General features: G+C 42.3%; 1 protein-coding gene across 5 annotated transcripts in view; it reads right to left on the bottom strand.

The window, feature by feature from the left end:
* Positions 1 to 16,939, bottom strand: part of Cstpp1 (centriolar satellite-associated tubulin polyglutamylase complex regulator 1) — a 165,973-nt gene that overhangs the window by 122,526 nt on the left and 26,508 nt on the right. The window contains exon 1 of one of the 5 annotated variants that reach the window (XM_085834653.1): positions 10,687 to 10,747. The exons of 3 other annotated variants lie outside the window; for them this stretch is intronic. In XM_085834653.1, the coding sequence (XP_085690779.1) occupies positions 10,687 to 10,700 (14 nt within the window). In that variant the 5' untranslated portion in view covers positions 10,701 to 10,747. Of the gene's footprint in view, positions 1 to 118; positions 179 to 10,686; positions 10,748 to 16,939 lie in introns of those variants that run through there. One more of the 5 variants, XM_085834654.1, reaches the window with a different exon arrangement.

The following is a 16,939-nucleotide window of genomic DNA, read 5'->3' as shown; positions in this document are numbered from 1 at the left end:
AGGTAAATGTTCAACAAACATGAAATATAGAATAAAAATATAATAACAATTAGTATTCTGCCCAACTGGCAACAAAATTGTAAAAGGGCACTAGCCCTTAGCAGGCCCCCAGACTTACTTTGTATGACTGACTCCATGATGGAAGTACCATTCAGGCCGTAAAATTCAGCATGCAGACAGTACCACCTGACAATAAAACAAAGGCCTAATCCATCAAAGTCCATAGTTCTAAATGTACTACTTTGCTTTTTGGCTTCTGTAGTTCTGCTTGTGGCTAACTGTTCTTGTTAGCTGAAGTGTGTCAATGCAGAACATGGTTTTTGTGCTTAAAAGCTCACCCTGAGAAAGGCTCAGGGCTACCCTGGGGTCCTGAACACCCAGTGTAGTCAGCAACCAGCTATTAAAGACTTTCTATTGGTTTAAACCCATGTCTTTGGTGAATAACCCATAACAAATATTAGAGGGGGAACAGGAAACCACAAACTTTCTAATTTACAAGATATAAAAGAGTTCTTTCGAAACATTTTGTTTCAACTTTAATATTAGGGCCAAGGGAAGCCAATTTAGCATTGGCTCCACTTCTTCCTTCTTATTCCTAGAAGGGACAGAGGGAAGACAGCTGGGTGTGCTCCCACTTATCAACATCATCTAAATGAGGGGCCTCAAACATGACAGTGTCATGTCATAGTTGTAAAGATACACCTTTCACAGTGAATCTAGGCTTATCTGTCAACAACTCCTATAATCATCATGGCTTCCTTCCTTTCTTTCCTTCCATACTTACTTATTTTAGGTAGGGTCTCTATACTGAAACCCCGTACATAGTCCAGGCTATCCTCAAATTTAGCCTCCTTCTTAGCCTCTGGGATTAGAAAAAAATGCACCACAGTACTGCACTTAGCTAAAAGATAGACACTTTTTTTAATCCAAGCAGTCAGGAAGTGGAGACAGGAGAACTACTTTGAGTGCAAGGCCAGCCTGGCCCTCAGAGAGAGGCTCTGTAGTACAAAAAGCAAACCAGAAACACACAATTCTTAGAGAAAACAGAAGGAACCCAGTGAGGATGGACGGAGGCTATGTTTAAGCTTCTGCCCCTGGGAACCAGCATGCAGTCTCTCCTCACCACTCTGAAGAAGGGCAAGAACAGCCGCTCATCTCTGGAGGAGCCCACACCTCAGACCAGCTGCCCACTGCCCTGGACACTACAGCAGGGACCTTCTCGATGCTTCTGCCTGAACGCCATGAATTTCTCTTGATGTTCAAACACCAGCATGGGAGAGTAAGAAATCAACATTTCTAAATGTCCTCCTTGATCTAAATACTCAGTTCTTCTCTTCCGTCCATTTACCTTTCTATCCACACAGACCTCTCCTCTGCAATGTCTACCATCTCATAAGGAAAACGTAACAAAACAGTTTAAATAAGCCATTGATCATTCACAAGCTAGGGGTTTTTTGGGGGTAGGGGGTTGTTTTTGTTTGTTTTACAAAATCAATGTGACAAACTTTAAAAAATGCCTATTTTGGTAAAAACTGTAACTGATAAATGGTTCAAATTTCTAAAATAAGCTACAGCTTCACTCCTGCTACCACAGGAGCTTTGTTTGTCAATTTCTCCTTTATCACAAATATTTCAATATTGTATTATGAAGCTTTGTGGGGATGGAGTTTTACCAGCACTCTAGCAACCATTAAGTGGGTAGAATCTCATCTAAGGCAATCAGATGCCTTTTCCTGAAGACGTAAAACTTCTGACACTGAATAGTTTATCTTTGTTGGCAATTCTTCAGACTTTCCTAGGACTCACATGAAGCCTGAGAGAAGACAGAATTTTACCAGGGAAGGCATTAGCCAGCAATCAAACTCCAAACATTATAGGGATATAAGAGCAATAACTCGTCGTCCTTCTTCCTTTCCCCAACGAAATGAAAGGCGTTACTACATAAAGTGTGTGAGGACTCAGTTTCAGATGCTAACTAATAAACTCCTAAAAGAATCATGAATGAATGAGCCAGGCATGGCGATGCAGGCCTTTAATCCCAGTACTTTGGAGCCAGAAGCAGGTGGATCTTGAGTTCCAGGCCAGCCAAGGGGCTACTATATGAGATTCTGTTTTGAAACACTAACAAGCAACAAACAAACAAACACACACCCTTTACTACAGCGACTAACGATGATGGCAACGATGATGGCAACAGTCAGGCTTCTTAGTTGCAAGCAATGGGAGGTGGAGGCAAGAAGGTCAGGAGTTCAAGGTCATCCTCGGGGCCAGAATGGGCTACCCGACTCTCTCTCAAACAAAACAAAGAAACAAAAAAGAAAAAAGAAAAAAGGAAAAGGATTGGAGGCGGAAAGCCAGACCTGCTCTTGAGGAAATCTCATACCTAATGTGATCTTCATCCTCTTAGCTCCAACTCTTGCTTCTGTTCAGAAGTCAAAATCTAAATGTTGGGGGAGGTGAGATGGTTTATTGAGTACAGATGCTTGCTGCTAAGCCTGATAAGCTGAGTTCAAGCCCTGGGATGCACACAGTGAAGGGAAAGAATAGACAACGGCAAGTCTGTCTCTGGTCACCACGTTTGTGTTGTGGCATACACCCTCCCTCTCAATAAATAAATGTGATAATAACAATTTTAAATCTAAACCCTGTTTGTCACTAAGACCTTGGGTCTAGGCTGGGGAGGCAGCCAACACTCTCAATGCCCAGCACTTGTGCAGTGGAGGAAGAAGGATCAGAAGTTCATGCTCAGTGAGTTGAAGACCAACCTGGACTATACATGATCATATCAGAAAAAGAGAGGGAGGGAGGGAAGGGAGGAGATGCTTTTCCTTGTCTGATATTTTGTGCATACTCTCTCAGTCCTGAGATGATCGTCATTCCTCTGTGGAGCACTTTCTAGCTCTGTACAATTCATTGTTTCTGGGCTACTTGAATTGGATTTTATATCTCCAGCATCTTTATACAACAGAGGGTTCCTTGATGTCCATGCCTGGCACGGTGTCTGACAGTCAGTGTAGGCTTACCACAGAGCTACCAATTTTAAAAAATGAAAAGAAGACCAGACGGGAAGTTCATTTCTTGGCATTTATACGATACTGACTTTTACCATTGTGTTTTTTTTTTTTTTTCTTCTCCAATATAAATGAACCTTTCACCAACTGGCCTTATCCATATTGTAATCATGTACTTCCCGTCTTTTGCTTTTCAGCTTGTACTAGTCCTTCATAAATCAAATTAGACTCCTTAATAGCCCCTTATAATGAATAGTTCCTATTTCTGCTAATATAATTATATTCCACTAAGATGCAAACTCTAACGGAATTCTTCTTCCAGTAAAGATAGACTAGGTAATTCAAACTAACCCTCCTGGCCGAGAAAGAGTCAGTAAATCGTTAAAAGCAGATGGTTCTTCTCCCCCCACATTTGTATTAACCTTTTAAGCTACTGTCCTAGTCAGGGTTACTGTTCTGTGATGAAGGGCCACGCCCAAAGCTACTTGGGGCAGGCAGAAAGGGTTTGTTTGGCTTATGCTTCATCAGCACTGCTTACCAACCCAGGAAGTCAGGACAGAAACTCACCAGGGCAGGAGCCTGGAGGCAGGGGCTGACGAGAGGCCATGGAGGGTGCTCCTCATGGCTTGCTCAACCTGATTTCTTTTCTTTTTAAAGATTTATTTATTTTTATTTCTATGAGTACACTGTAGCTGTCTTCAGACACACACCAGAAGAATGCATTGGATCCCACTACAGATGTCTGTGAGCCACCATGTGGTTGCTGGGAATTGAACTCAGGACCTCTGGAAGAGCAGCCAGTGCTCTTAACTGCTGAGCCATCTCTCCAGCCCTCAACCTGATTTCATATAGAACCCAGGACCACCAGCCCAGAGGTGTCCCCACCCACAATAGCTGGACTATCCCCACCAACCACTAGTTACGAAAATGTTCTACAGGCTTGCCTATAGTCTGATCTTATGAAGGCATTTTCTCAGTCAAAGTTCCCTCCTCTCAGGATATGGATATATATATGTGTGTGTGTGTGTGTGTGTGTGTATGTTGTGTGTATACACATATACATATATACACACACACATATATATACATATACATATATATACACATGTACATATATATACATATATATACACACACATATATATACATATATACACACACACATATATATATACATATATATACACACACACATATATATATCAAGTTGACATAAAACTAGCCAGCACAGTTAATATACAAAATAAAACATTTCATGTTTTAATACACATATATCCATTATACCTTACTCATCCATCCTACCTTCCCCCAAACTGTTCCCCTTGTCTCTAAATAGCCCCCTTTGCTTTCATGTTTTGTGTGTGTGTGTGTGTATTTTAAATCTAGATTCCAAAATACTGTCTCTCTTCCTCCCTCATTACCCTCTCTAGTTCCCCCATCTGCCATCCCATCCTGTCCTGGTCTCCCTTCTACTTTTTTTTTTTTTCATTAGATATTTTCTTTATTTACCTTTCAAATGTTATCCCCTTTCCTTGTTTCCCCTCCAAAAATTCCTTATCCCATTCCCCCCTCCCCAGCTTACCAACCCACCACTCCTGCTTCCCTGCCTTGGCATTCCCCTACACTAGGGCATTGAGCCTTCACAGGACCAAGGGCCTCTCCTCTCATTGATGACAAGGCCATCCTCTGCTACATATGCAGCTAGAGCCATGGGTCCCTCCTTATGTACTCTTTGGTTGGTGGTTTAGTCCCTGGGAGCTCTGGGGGTACTGGTTGGTTCATATTGTTGTTCCTCCTCTGGGGCTGCAAACCTCTTTAGCTCCTTGGGTCCTTTGTCTAGTTCCTCCATTGGGGACTCTGTGCTTAGCATGTTTGACGTCAGAGGGCTGTTTTCAAGGCAATGAAGAATGACAAGGCCAGGTTATGAAAGAGTCAAATCCAGAGAAGTGAGCCACGCATTTGTGGCCATTTATCCCCATGGGCAGGGCTTCCAAAGACAAAGATTCATGGGTTGAATTCAAGAACTTCACAGGCTTGAAAAGGTAAAATTTTCTACATTTTTACTACCTTCTAGTTGAGATGTACCAGTTCCTTTAACTTTGATTATAAGCACAGATTCTTGTTGTACTTGTGACTTTGTCAACGGTAGAAATCTCAGCTCCTATCACGTTACAACTCTATTAAACTTCTCACAATATCACACATGCTGCTGTCACTTACGACTTGTATCAGTATGTCCTTTGATAGAGCCAGGAGCCTCTGCTAGTTGTTGAGGGTGCAGCTGATATACTCTGTACTTAATACTTTTAAATTAAAGTTTAAGTTTCTGAGTTTTCAGATGATTTTTAATTTTGGAGGGCAAAGCAGTGGGGTCCAGGATGCACTGAGGCTGGAGGATGGATACCAGTAAAGCTATACTGCTCTTCTGCTCTCCAGAGAGCTACTTAGAAACCACCTCTCCTGGACAATTTTGCTTAGCTTCAAATCATTCCAGCACCTGATGGGACTGAGGTAAGCCAGGAGTGCTAGCACCCAGGGATCTGCCAAAGCAGATGGAAATCTTCTGAGGAAGATAACAAACATCCAATGCCATTGTCTCTACAGTTCTTTTCATACCCAATGAGTATCACTCAACTAAAGGGAAAAGTAGACAACAAAGTAAAACAATAGAATTAAAAAAGATATACTAGAGATAAAATAAATAAGCCACAGCAAATCCAGATATGGATTCTATAACACCCACGCTTTAATGGGCTGAGCAAATTAAAAAGCAAGAATAAAGAAAGAAACTAGCAATGAAAAGTACAAAATAGGGGAAAAAAAATGAGGTCTTGAAATTGTCTCAATACTGGGCCTAGGTGGGCTTTGAAATCCTCCTGTCTCAGATTCCCGAATGGCAGGATTCCAAACAAAAGCCACCATCATCCCCTAGCCTAAGTGAAAATTACTGAACTCAAGAACTCAATAACAGAATTAAGAACTTGGTAGGTGGGCATAATAGCATTTAGACACAAATGAGGAAAGAATTGATGAACTAGAATATAAAATATTTGAAATAAAACCTAAAAGACAAAATGAAGGAAAATGAAAAAAAAAAAAAAAAAAAAAGGACAGAAGACACAGGTACTCTGAGGAGGTCTAACATTTATATAATTGGAATCCCCAAAAAGTAGGAATAAAGAGAAAAACAGAAGTATATCTGAGTAGCTCTTAATTGAAAATTTACCAAAACTGATTTAAAAATAAAACAAAACAATTAAATAATCAAGCTGTGGCCAGCAAGATAACTCAGTGGGCAAAGTGTCTGCTCCCAGGCCTGATGACCTGAGTTCAAGCTGCAGAATTCTCACAGTAAAAGGAGAAAATGACTCCCTCAACTTGTCCTCTGATCTCCATACATGCAGTGTGGAACATGTGACCATGTGGGAGTTCACATACATACATACAAAACAAATAAATGTAAAAAAAAATGTAAGGCACCAAGCTATAGGTTCAAGAAGCACTAAACAACAAACTGTTTAAACATACTTTTCTTTTCTTTAAGATTTTATTATACACACACACACACACACTGTAGCTGTCTTCAGACACACCAGAAGAGGGCATAGGATCCCATTACAGATGGTTGTGAGCCATAATGTGGTTGCTGGGATTTGAACTCAGGACTTCTGGAAGAGCAGTTGGTGTTCTTAACTGCTGAGCCATCTCTCCAGCCCCCTTAAATATACTTTTAAAATCAAACTATTCAAAGAATGTCAAAACTGCCAAAACCCAAAGACCAAGAAGCGATACCTGAAACATAGGTAGATATTAAAAACAAAACAAAAAAAACCACGTTTGCTCTAAGAGGCAAACGTAAGGTGGAGCCCTCAACAGAAATAGGGAAAACTGTGTCTACCTGTACTTTATAGTAAGCAGAAAGTGCCCTTCAGAAACATGAGAGCCCACCAGGACTAGGGTGGGTGGGCTGCTCTGCAGTGCTGCTGATCCACCCAGGGCACCACTCACACTAGGAACGTGTGCCACCCCAGGCTGCAGCAGAGCCTGAGCCTCCCACTAATAAGTTACTGACACTGACAGCTTCATCCTGCTTCCTGAAGATGTATCACTGATGCAGCTGAATAGAGGGATGAGATCAGCTCAAATAGTTTCACGTTTTTATAACTCTAACATTATTATATACACATAAAAACAGGTGAGATCAAAACAATACTCAGGAGCTGCCGAGATGGCTTAGTCGTTAAAAGTACATGGCTGCTCTTTCAAGGATGCAGATCCTGTTCCCAGCAACCACTCGGAGGTCCCAAGCATCCCTACTCCAGTTCTAGGGGTCCAAAGCTATCCTCTGACAATGTCAGGCACCAGGTATGAACATGTATAAGGCAAATCACATAAAATAAAGCTAAAAGAATTAAAAACGACAATTTCAGAACAGAATCTCCACGAGGATTGGGATTCCTCCTGTTTTGTTCACTGCTACATCCCTAGCATCTACAACACTGGGTAAGGTACAGGTACCTCACTCAGTGAATGCGTGAGAAGTGGTGTCAGCAGTGATGGACCAGAGCTTATCCAACACTCATTAGACCTTAAGCAGAACAACAAGCCCTTCACATCCATTATCTAATTTAATCTTTCCTTCCAACAATTTGGTAATGAACATTTTTTTTTTTTCAAGACAGGGTTTCAAGACAGGTTCTGGCTGTCCTGGAACTCACTTTGTAGGCCAGGCTGGCCTTGAACTCAGAAATCCGCCTGCCTCTGCCTCATAAGTGCTGGAGTTAAAGGCGTGCGCCACCACTGCCTGGCATTGAACATATTTTTATGTATGAATCTCACTGTTTTACAGAAAACGTAAGCACCCTGCCCAAAACACACTGGCAGGCCCTCAAACAAATATCAAAGTCTCTATTCTTAACCATTATGCTACTGTGCTTTCAGGCCATATTAAAAGCCCGGTTTCCCCCTATGCAAATTCTATTTATTTTTCCCAATGAAGAAAAGCTCCCCTTGTTGTTACTTAACTGCTCTTATTTAACTCTTCGTTCTCCTTGTTCTCAACTCTTAGCCTACTCTCTACATAACTTAATGCTATTGCAGAAGATCTGATCACGTGCTCCTGCTTTCTGCTCCTCTGTAAACGTTATCCTCAGCCAAAGAACAGTTCTTTACAGGCAAATTCCTACTGATACATGATGCTTTGTCACAATACTTACTGTATGGCAAAGGAATGAAGAAAAACATTTAGTCAGGAAAATATGCAAGAAACAGAGTGTTTGGGGATCAGACTTGTATGGTTTAAAATTCTAAACATCACATTGAACTAAGAAAACCACTCTCTTTAAAAGGTGGTTTTTCCTCAAAATTTCCATAGTATCCCCTGGATGTTCAGGGCAATCTGGAGATAACAGTTCTTAGCTAAACCCTCTTGACAGGGCATGTGTATTACATATTAGGTGAAGTATGAGAGTGTGCAGATAAACAATTATCCACGCATGTAAACGGCAACTTGTGTGGTGTAAATAGATTCCCCCTGTGTGGAACTGCCTGCATAATGCTCTCTCTGGGCTCTGTGGTTTCTCAGTACATTCCAACTGCTCAGAGGCTGGAGTCTGACTGCCAGCATGAGGAGCAAGGACCTCAGGAGAGAAGGCCTGCTTTCCATTACCCTGAACACAGCCCAGCCAGAGTGAAGAGCACAAACCAGAAAGCTGGACCTCCGCTCTCCCATTACACCTTGACAGTTTTTAATCTTAAGAGGCAGAGGAAGTTGAGTGTAGATGTTGAAGATAAGTGAAGAACAAAGATGAAGGGAGGTAGAGAGGGAAGGAGAAAGAGAAGGAAAGAAAAGAAAAGAGAAAAAGGAAAAAAAAAAAAGAGGAGAGAGCTGGAGAGATGGCTCCACAGTTAAGAGCACTGTCTGCTCTTCCAGAGGACCCAGGTTCAATTCCAGGACCCACATGGCAGATCACAACTGTCTGTAACTTCAGCTCCAGAGTTCTGACACCCTCACACAGACACAACAATGCACAGAAAAAATACAAATGAGTGCATTATCTAGTGAGACAGAGCTCTGCTAGACAGTTATCTGAATGAGCAATCGAGTGGCTGACACTAAGTGGCTAATAGGCATGTGGCAAATCATCTGCTGTTTGGATCTCAAAAGTACACAAAGTGTAGGGTAAGGAAGAACTATTATAAAACAGGAGGTGACCTGGGGTCCTCGACCTTGAGACCACTTCAGTTTCAAAGAGGAAGAAGCCGAAGATTATTACTTTCTAAGAAATAACAAGGCAGAAGCAGCAAATGGCAGCTAGACCAGAAGCAAAGTGCACATAATGAAAGCTAACTGGACATGGCCAGATACTTTATGTGTCATTTGTCTTGCTTAGTTGTCACATGAGGCAGGTATTTCATCCCTAGTAATAATCTAGAGCTGGGGGGGGGGGGATCACACCAGAGACATGAACTAAGGCATTTACTGTTGATGGCCCGTAAGGGCACTGCAAGGAACCCAAGCAGGGTGCACATGTGGCACACCTGCAATCCCAGCACTTGGGAGGCAGAGCTAGAAAGTTTGCTGCAAGTTCTGGGTTAGCCTGGTCTACATAGCAAGCCAGGGCCATGTAGTGAGACCCTATCTCAGGAAGAAAAACTAAACATAAAAAGACAGAAGGAGGAACTAAAGGCTGTTTTCCATAATCATGAAGGACCTGCAGTCACAGTCTTCTCGACTGTCACAGCCCAGAACTCAGCATCCTTGGAGTCTTCTACTCCAAATAAATTCACAGGCGTTCTCTGATAAGTTAGCATCCACATCTGATGGCCAAAGGACGGAACCCAGTTCTGGCCTCAGGTAGGAAATAGGTTGACCCTGACCCTGACCCCTTCTGACCCCTTTCTGACATCCTGGGGCAGGTCCTTGGCTACAAAGACACATGTGCTGTGACTGGACAAACACTTGGATAAATTCTCGAAACACTGGAACCTTCGTTTTCCTTTCATTTCCCTGTCCTCAGAGTAGAGCCACAGACGTGCGGCAACCACAATCAGAACTGTCCTTCATTCTCCTCTGTCCCTGCCACCCCATCCCGGTTCATTTTAAAGTGCTGCTTCAAGCACCAAGCTGTTCTTGCCTGTTTTTGTGCCAAAGCTGCCCCACCCCCACCCCAAAAGAGCTTTGTAGTTCTGGGAAAATTATGGAGACAATTAAAAGCACAAAAGAATTTAAATTGCTCTGTTGATAGAGTCACGTTTGTTAATTTCTGACAGGCTGTTACGTAGATACATTTGTACATTCGACTCAGATTTATGTGCATCTACTTGACTGCCATAGGGCACTCAGGGAATTGGCAGAGCTGTGATAGACACAGAGTATGAGGACTCGGACTGAGTAAAAATCTTTTCAATTATTTGTAGATTGCAATAAATCAAGTTATTTCTCTTAGGAGAAATATTACAGTGTGAGGAATTATACCTAAATTTTTTACTAGTTATTTGCAAAAGCAGTTCCCATGAAAACAGAACTGTTATTGGTGGGCCTTAGGAGTCCTTCCGCCTTCATTTCCTCTTACTGGTTTCCTAAAGGCTGAGTTCCTCTTGACTTGGGGAATGGGAGGAGGTAATCATGTGTTTCTTGACAGAGGGAAATAAGACCAGTTACTATTTCTCTAACCTTTGACTCTGCATTCTCAATGAGTTGGGGGACCAGTAGGCTGTGAAATCACTTCCTGGGTCACCAGGTCAAGTGCTACTTGCTGGACGGTTTCCTGGGATGGTGACATGAAGGGCCTGAAGAAGAAAGATTTTACACAAATGGCAGTTCTTGTATCCTCAATGACTCTGGCTCTTTCAGCATCAAATAGATTCTGGTGACTCAACTGCCTGCCACGGCTCCCTGGAGTGTGTCTGTCCTAGCAAACCTCTCCTAATACAGAAAAGAACCAGAAATCTCTGCATTTCACAAATGGCAGTTTAGCAGAAGTGTCTGGGCCAGTAACAGGACAGTGCTGCTTTAACTGAAGGCAAAATCTATTCCTGGCAATTCTGAGTCTCTGAGAATCCAGCTGCTGACAATGAGAAATGGGTAATTTTCTGTTACAAAGTGTCAGTCTAGCTAAGAGCTGAACTATGGAAAAAGGCAGGAGGGGGCTGGCTCTCAGAAGTAGCCTGTAATAGGGTCAGTCACTTTTGCTTCACTATGCCACATTTTGACTTAATTTAACAACAATGAGAAGAAAAAACATGGGGCAGAAATGGCCCAGGGAAGTCTTACAGCCATCCTTGATGCAAAGCCATGAGCTTAGAAGCCTCTGCTGTGTTTCTTGGGCCCCAGTTCTCTGTCCCTCTGCTGCCATGGGCACAAATCAAAGCAGCAGCACTTACATGGGAGATGGTATGTCTGAAAAATCTGACAACTTTAGAAATGTCTTTGCCCTGACTATTCTAGACTGTTCATAGGCCTTGGGAGTACCTATTGTATAAAATAAGAAACAATCTGTGTTTATTATGTCATGTGTATGGTGCCCAGCGGTGCCCACAGAGGCTCAGAATGGGAGTTGGGTCCTGTTGGAATGGAGAAACAGCCAGTTGTGAGCTGTCTGTTATGAGCTGCTACAAGGATGCAGGGACCTGGACCCAGGTCCTCTGCGAGAGCAGTGAGTGCTCACCAGCCCATGTTCTGTATTTTTTTTATCCAAGGGCTGTTTCATTAGAATTATGTAGTCAGTGATTTATGAATATGTACTACTGGCATTTTTTTCTTCTATGAGTAAATTAATAAGATTCACATTCATGGGTTTATTCTAATCAGGACAATAGAGAAGGGATTTGATGCTGAAACCTTTTATGATAGTACTCCAAAGAAGCATTCAACTTCTGTAATGAACTCTGATAATTACTATGCCCTAGAATGAAATTGTTGTTCCTTTCCTAACCCTGATGGTAAAGCCTCCAGAGTCCATACTTACACTACGTGAAGGATGACACAAGTTATCTTTCTGACTGCTTTATTACTTTTCTTATCGAATCTGAAGAAGGCACGAGGGAGGCTACTGTCTGCAGAGCCACTCTTTGTTAAGACATTAAGTCACAAGGGCATGCACCTTGGCATGGTCCCTGAGAGCCACTGCCAAGAACACAGTAGCACATAGAGTAAAACTAAATGATCTTTCCGTACACAGGCAGAGTAGGTAATCAAGGCAGACAAAGGAAAGGGGGACGGCCTGTGAAATATGTTCCTGTCTCCTGATGCTAGCTCTCAATGTCTTCTCCTCCAAGAGTCTTCAAGGCATCCTATAAATCATATAACCCTGGTTACCTCTTGTTATTTATCTCATTATACTTACCAGCTGTATAACCTTCAGAATGTGACTTTTATGTGTCTGAATTCCCAAATGTGTGAAATGGACTAATACCGGTATCCTACCTCATAAGTGTATGGAAATTAATGATGGTGTATGCTGAGAACAGTGTTTAGTACAAAGTGTTCACCAGACACAGCTCTTACAGCATCAACTTGTTCACACTGTGTCTGAACACAGAAGCACACAGCAAGTACTCGAACACAGCTACTGAGGGGCTGTCTGTAGTGTGATGTAGCTCAGTTGGTAAAGTGTTTGTCTAGCATACAGAGTAACCCTAGGCAGCACACATGCCTGTGATCCCAGAACTCAGGTGGAGGAAGGAGAATCAGAAGTTCAAGGTTGAGCTTGGTGGTTAAGAGTACTTGTAGTTCTTGCAGAGAACCTAAGTTCAATTCCTAGTACCCTCATGATGGCTCGCTACCACCCATAATTTCAGTCCCAGGGGAATCTGATACTCTTTTCATGCAAGCATGCATGTGGGCCACAGGCATACATGCTGACAAAACACTCTTGCACATAAAATAATAAAATAAGTAAACATTTTTTAAAATAAAAGTTCAAGGTCACAGTTCGTTACATAGTGAGTTCAAGGCTAGTTTGGACTACATGAGACCAAGACCCTATTTTTGGAAAAACTTAAATAAAGTGGGTATTGAAGTAAATACTGGTTTATGATTTTATCCTTAAACTAAAGCTCTATCGGGCTGGAGAGAGAAACGGCTCCGCAGCGCAGAGCCCTTGTTGCTTCTGCAGAGGATCTGGATTCTCTTCCCAGGACCCACATGGTGGCTCACAAACATCTAGAATTCTTCTTCCAGGGGATCCAGTGTCCTCCTCTGACTACTGCAGGTACCGGGAACACACACAGTACACACATACATGCAGGCAAAGCATTCATACATTAAAGTAAAAATAGATCTAAAAAGGACTTTATAATAACTTCTACCAATGAAGAAGTCTATGTACTTCTCCTTGAAACCAAAGCAGTCAGCATGTAAACTGCATCGAAAATGAAAATGAACACAAAGACAAAAAGACCTCTGGCCCAGGGACCAAGACCACAGCACTGCTCTTTTCTATATTAGGATGTGGAGGTCAAGCTCCCTGGTGCCACAGGGCTGTAACTATCAATTAGCTGTGAGAAATGGTCCCCAATCCTCATAGCCATTCTCAAATTCCAGCCTTTTTTCTTTCTTTCTCTCATCATTATTTTCCAATGTCTTAAAAAGCCACGGTTCTCCTATTACCCTTCCCACAAGAACCTGGCCACGCTAGAAACCTGTGGTCTCTAAGTCAAGGCAACTTCATCCCATTTTCTTGGTTACATATCTTCAGAGACACTGGCCCAGTGCTGACCTGGTCCATTCTTTTTTTTTTAGACTGGGGTTTTTTTTTGTTGTTGTTTTTTTGGTTGGTTGGTTGGTTGGTTTTTTTTACTATTTATTTATTACTATACATAAGTACACTGTAGCTGACTTCAAATGTACCAGAAGAGAGCATCAGCTCTCATTACAGATGGTTGTGAGCCACCATGTGGTTGCTGGGATTTGAACTCAGGACCTTTAGTAGAATAGTCAATGTACTTACCCGCTGAGCCATCTCACCAGCCCCCAGACCTGGTCCATTCTTATAGAAGCCCCTCAAATATGAATTCCCTTCACCTCCCTGTTTTGAAGACAACATTTAAAGGTAGACATTACACACAGCACAGAGGTAGATCCTCTGGGGCTAACTTCTTGCTTTCAAGTTCTCTAGTGCTCAGTCTTGGAGACACAGACACGGTGCTGGCCAGCCACTGTTTTACAGTATATTAAAATTTTCTAGGATGTATACTGTAAGAATAAAGTGATAGAATCTAGCTGCAGCTCAGGCCACAACACACTCAGCAGCCCTTCACATTCACAGAGACCAACAGGGCATCCTTGTGACACAACGTCCTGAGTCCCTAGCTAACAGACTTCCAGGTGCCAAAATCTCTCACCTGGGGAAATGAGTATTCATCAAAGGGAGTACTGGTAGCTACACATCCTGTTCCCCAATCAATTCCCTGCTTCCTGCCTGGGTATCAGAGAACTGGGCTACAGGCTTATGCTGTAAGACCACACCATCTTGAGAAAGGTGTAAGAACACTTCTGCCATGAGGGCCCTGACCGCCTCTCCTCAGAACCCCTGCTATGCTGTTGTCTGTCTGTGTGTCCATGGAGTTAACTCTTTTAAGGAACCCCATGTCCCCAACAATCTATCCCAGTGTCTTCCTTGTACCCCTCACTTGAGGCCTTTCACTTAGTGACTAGTTTGCAAACATAAACAATCAAAGAGACATTACAGGTGAGAGGTCCAATCAGCAGAAAGGCCTCTGAGAAACGCCCAACACTCAATGTAAGGAGAGGCCTGGGCTCGACAGGATGGAGGTATCCATGATTATGAGCTTTTTACAAAGCCATGCTTACTGTTATTTAAAGACAGCTCTCATTGATCTGCCCAAAGGCCATCAGCTCCCAGACTCGGCTACATGATAAGCTTGGATGATATAGCTCTCAGGGAGAATTTAAGAGTTGTCCAAACAATAGGAGACTTAAACATTTTTTTAATGTAAAGGCTTCCTGTAACATTAAGCAGGAATGCTGACTAAAGACCGGAGAGAGCAGCAGACTTTGTGACACTGCAGGTGACGCTTCATTTCTTAACTCTGACAACAAGTAGCTTTTGAACTTGAAGCTCTTTGACGTTAAAAGTGAGGAGCCTCCATCAATAAAATAGGAGTAATAATGATGCCTACTTCAAAGAACCGCAGCAGAGGAGGCACAGTCAAGTTTAAAAACTGCATACTGTTGTCCTCATTATTAGTGCTAAGTACATTAAGCTTTGCTTAACTCATCTGGACTGGGAAGCGATTTCAGCCTGGTGTTCAGAAGTCTGTTCAGGTTAGCCAGAAGAGAACAGCTTCTCCATACAGTGGGGCTCTTTTCTTACGAATCACTATGAACCTGACCCTGAACATGCATTGGCACTAGATAAATCACATTCACAAACCCCAGCTCCCATCATTTGGGGGTCCTCCAAATATCACCGCTACTACTTCCCATTTGGGTATAGAGCTTTTTGGGTTTTTTTTTAAATATCTTCACTGCTTTAATGCTGAGTTACTTTTCACATATCAAAATAACTTACCTTGAGCCAGAGTTGTACAAGTGTTGTGTATGTGCTGTTCACATACCTCATATAAATTTTAGTTTTCTGAGAAAAAGAAACAGCTTGATTGGCAACTAGGTTTCCATCAATATTATGAAAAAAAATCTTGAGTTCTTTTAAAACAGTGTATTAGTAGATTAATTAAAAACAAACAAGGGCTGGCGAAATGGCTCAGCAGGTAAGAGCACTGACTGCTCTTCCAAAGGTCCTGAGTTCAAATCCCAGCAACCACATGGTGGCTTACAACAACCCGTAATGAGATCTGATGCCCTCTTCTGGTGCATCTGAAGTCAGCTACTTACGTATAATAATAAATAAATCTTTGGGCCCAAGCAAGCAGGGACTGAGCGACGAGCAGAGTTGACCGGAGTGAGCGGGGCAACCGTAGCAAGCAGAGGTCCAAAAAATTCAATTTCCAACAACTACATGAAGGCTCACAACCATCTGTATAGCTACAGTGTACTCACATACATTAAATAAATAAATAAATAAATAAAGCCTCAAAACCTACCAAGAGCCAACAGCATACTGGCTCTCTAGAGTTCAGTGTCATTTACATAGGTGAGTGAAGTCTGATTTTGAAATACCAAAGATGCAATTTTTGAAGAGACTATAGAGCTTTACTCCCTGAAATCAACAGTAGGTGGGTGTTGGAGAGGAAACAGTGTAAGAGGATGAAGAATAAGAGCAGTAGACAAGTATGCCAGAGCATAAAATGTAGATTGTTACCAATTCAAGACATGTCTACTAACACTCTTGCCAACATCTTTACAAGCTAGTGCACACCACACCAATGCTGGAAAAACAAAGATGAAAAGAAATGATGCCTATTCACAAGACTCCTACTGAACAGTGGAAAGATATAAAGGAAATGGGGGTGGCGATGAATGAAAGAAGCCCAGGAAGAACATTGCCCAGGTGACTCGTATTTCACTTGGCAAAGAGCTGCCAAAGAGCTGGTACAGATTAAATGGCCTAGAAACTCGAACCTTGTCAGGTCGGTAAGGGCAAACATGGCTATGCAATCTCAGGCTTTATCCACTGCCCACCTTGGTCGATTCAGCCCACACCATGAGAACAAGTAAGTGCCCTGTCTCTACTTCAGCATCCTATAGAAGACTGTGTGAGGAGACTAGCTCTCTCCCCAAGAAACTTGTTTATCCCTTGGAAACTTAAAATCCCAGTGCATAAAAACATCTGGATTTTAAGGCTGGGAAAGTGGTTCAACGATAGAATGCTTGTTTAACATAACCAAGACACCAGGTTCTATCCACAGTACCATACAAAGAGAGAGGGGGCGGGGAGAGAGAGAGAAAGGGAAAGAGAGAAAGAGAGAGAGAGAGAGAAAAGAAAGGAGAAGAAAAAAGGAAA

This window comes from Mus caroli, unplaced genomic scaffold (genome assembly GCF_978045245.1).
Source record: "Mus caroli unplaced genomic scaffold, Mus_caroli_1 scaffold_2, whole genome shotgun sequence".
Taxonomy (NCBI): domain Eukaryota; kingdom Metazoa; phylum Chordata; class Mammalia; order Rodentia; family Muridae; genus Mus; species Mus caroli.
This window is presented reverse-complemented; position numbering and strand designations above follow the sequence as displayed.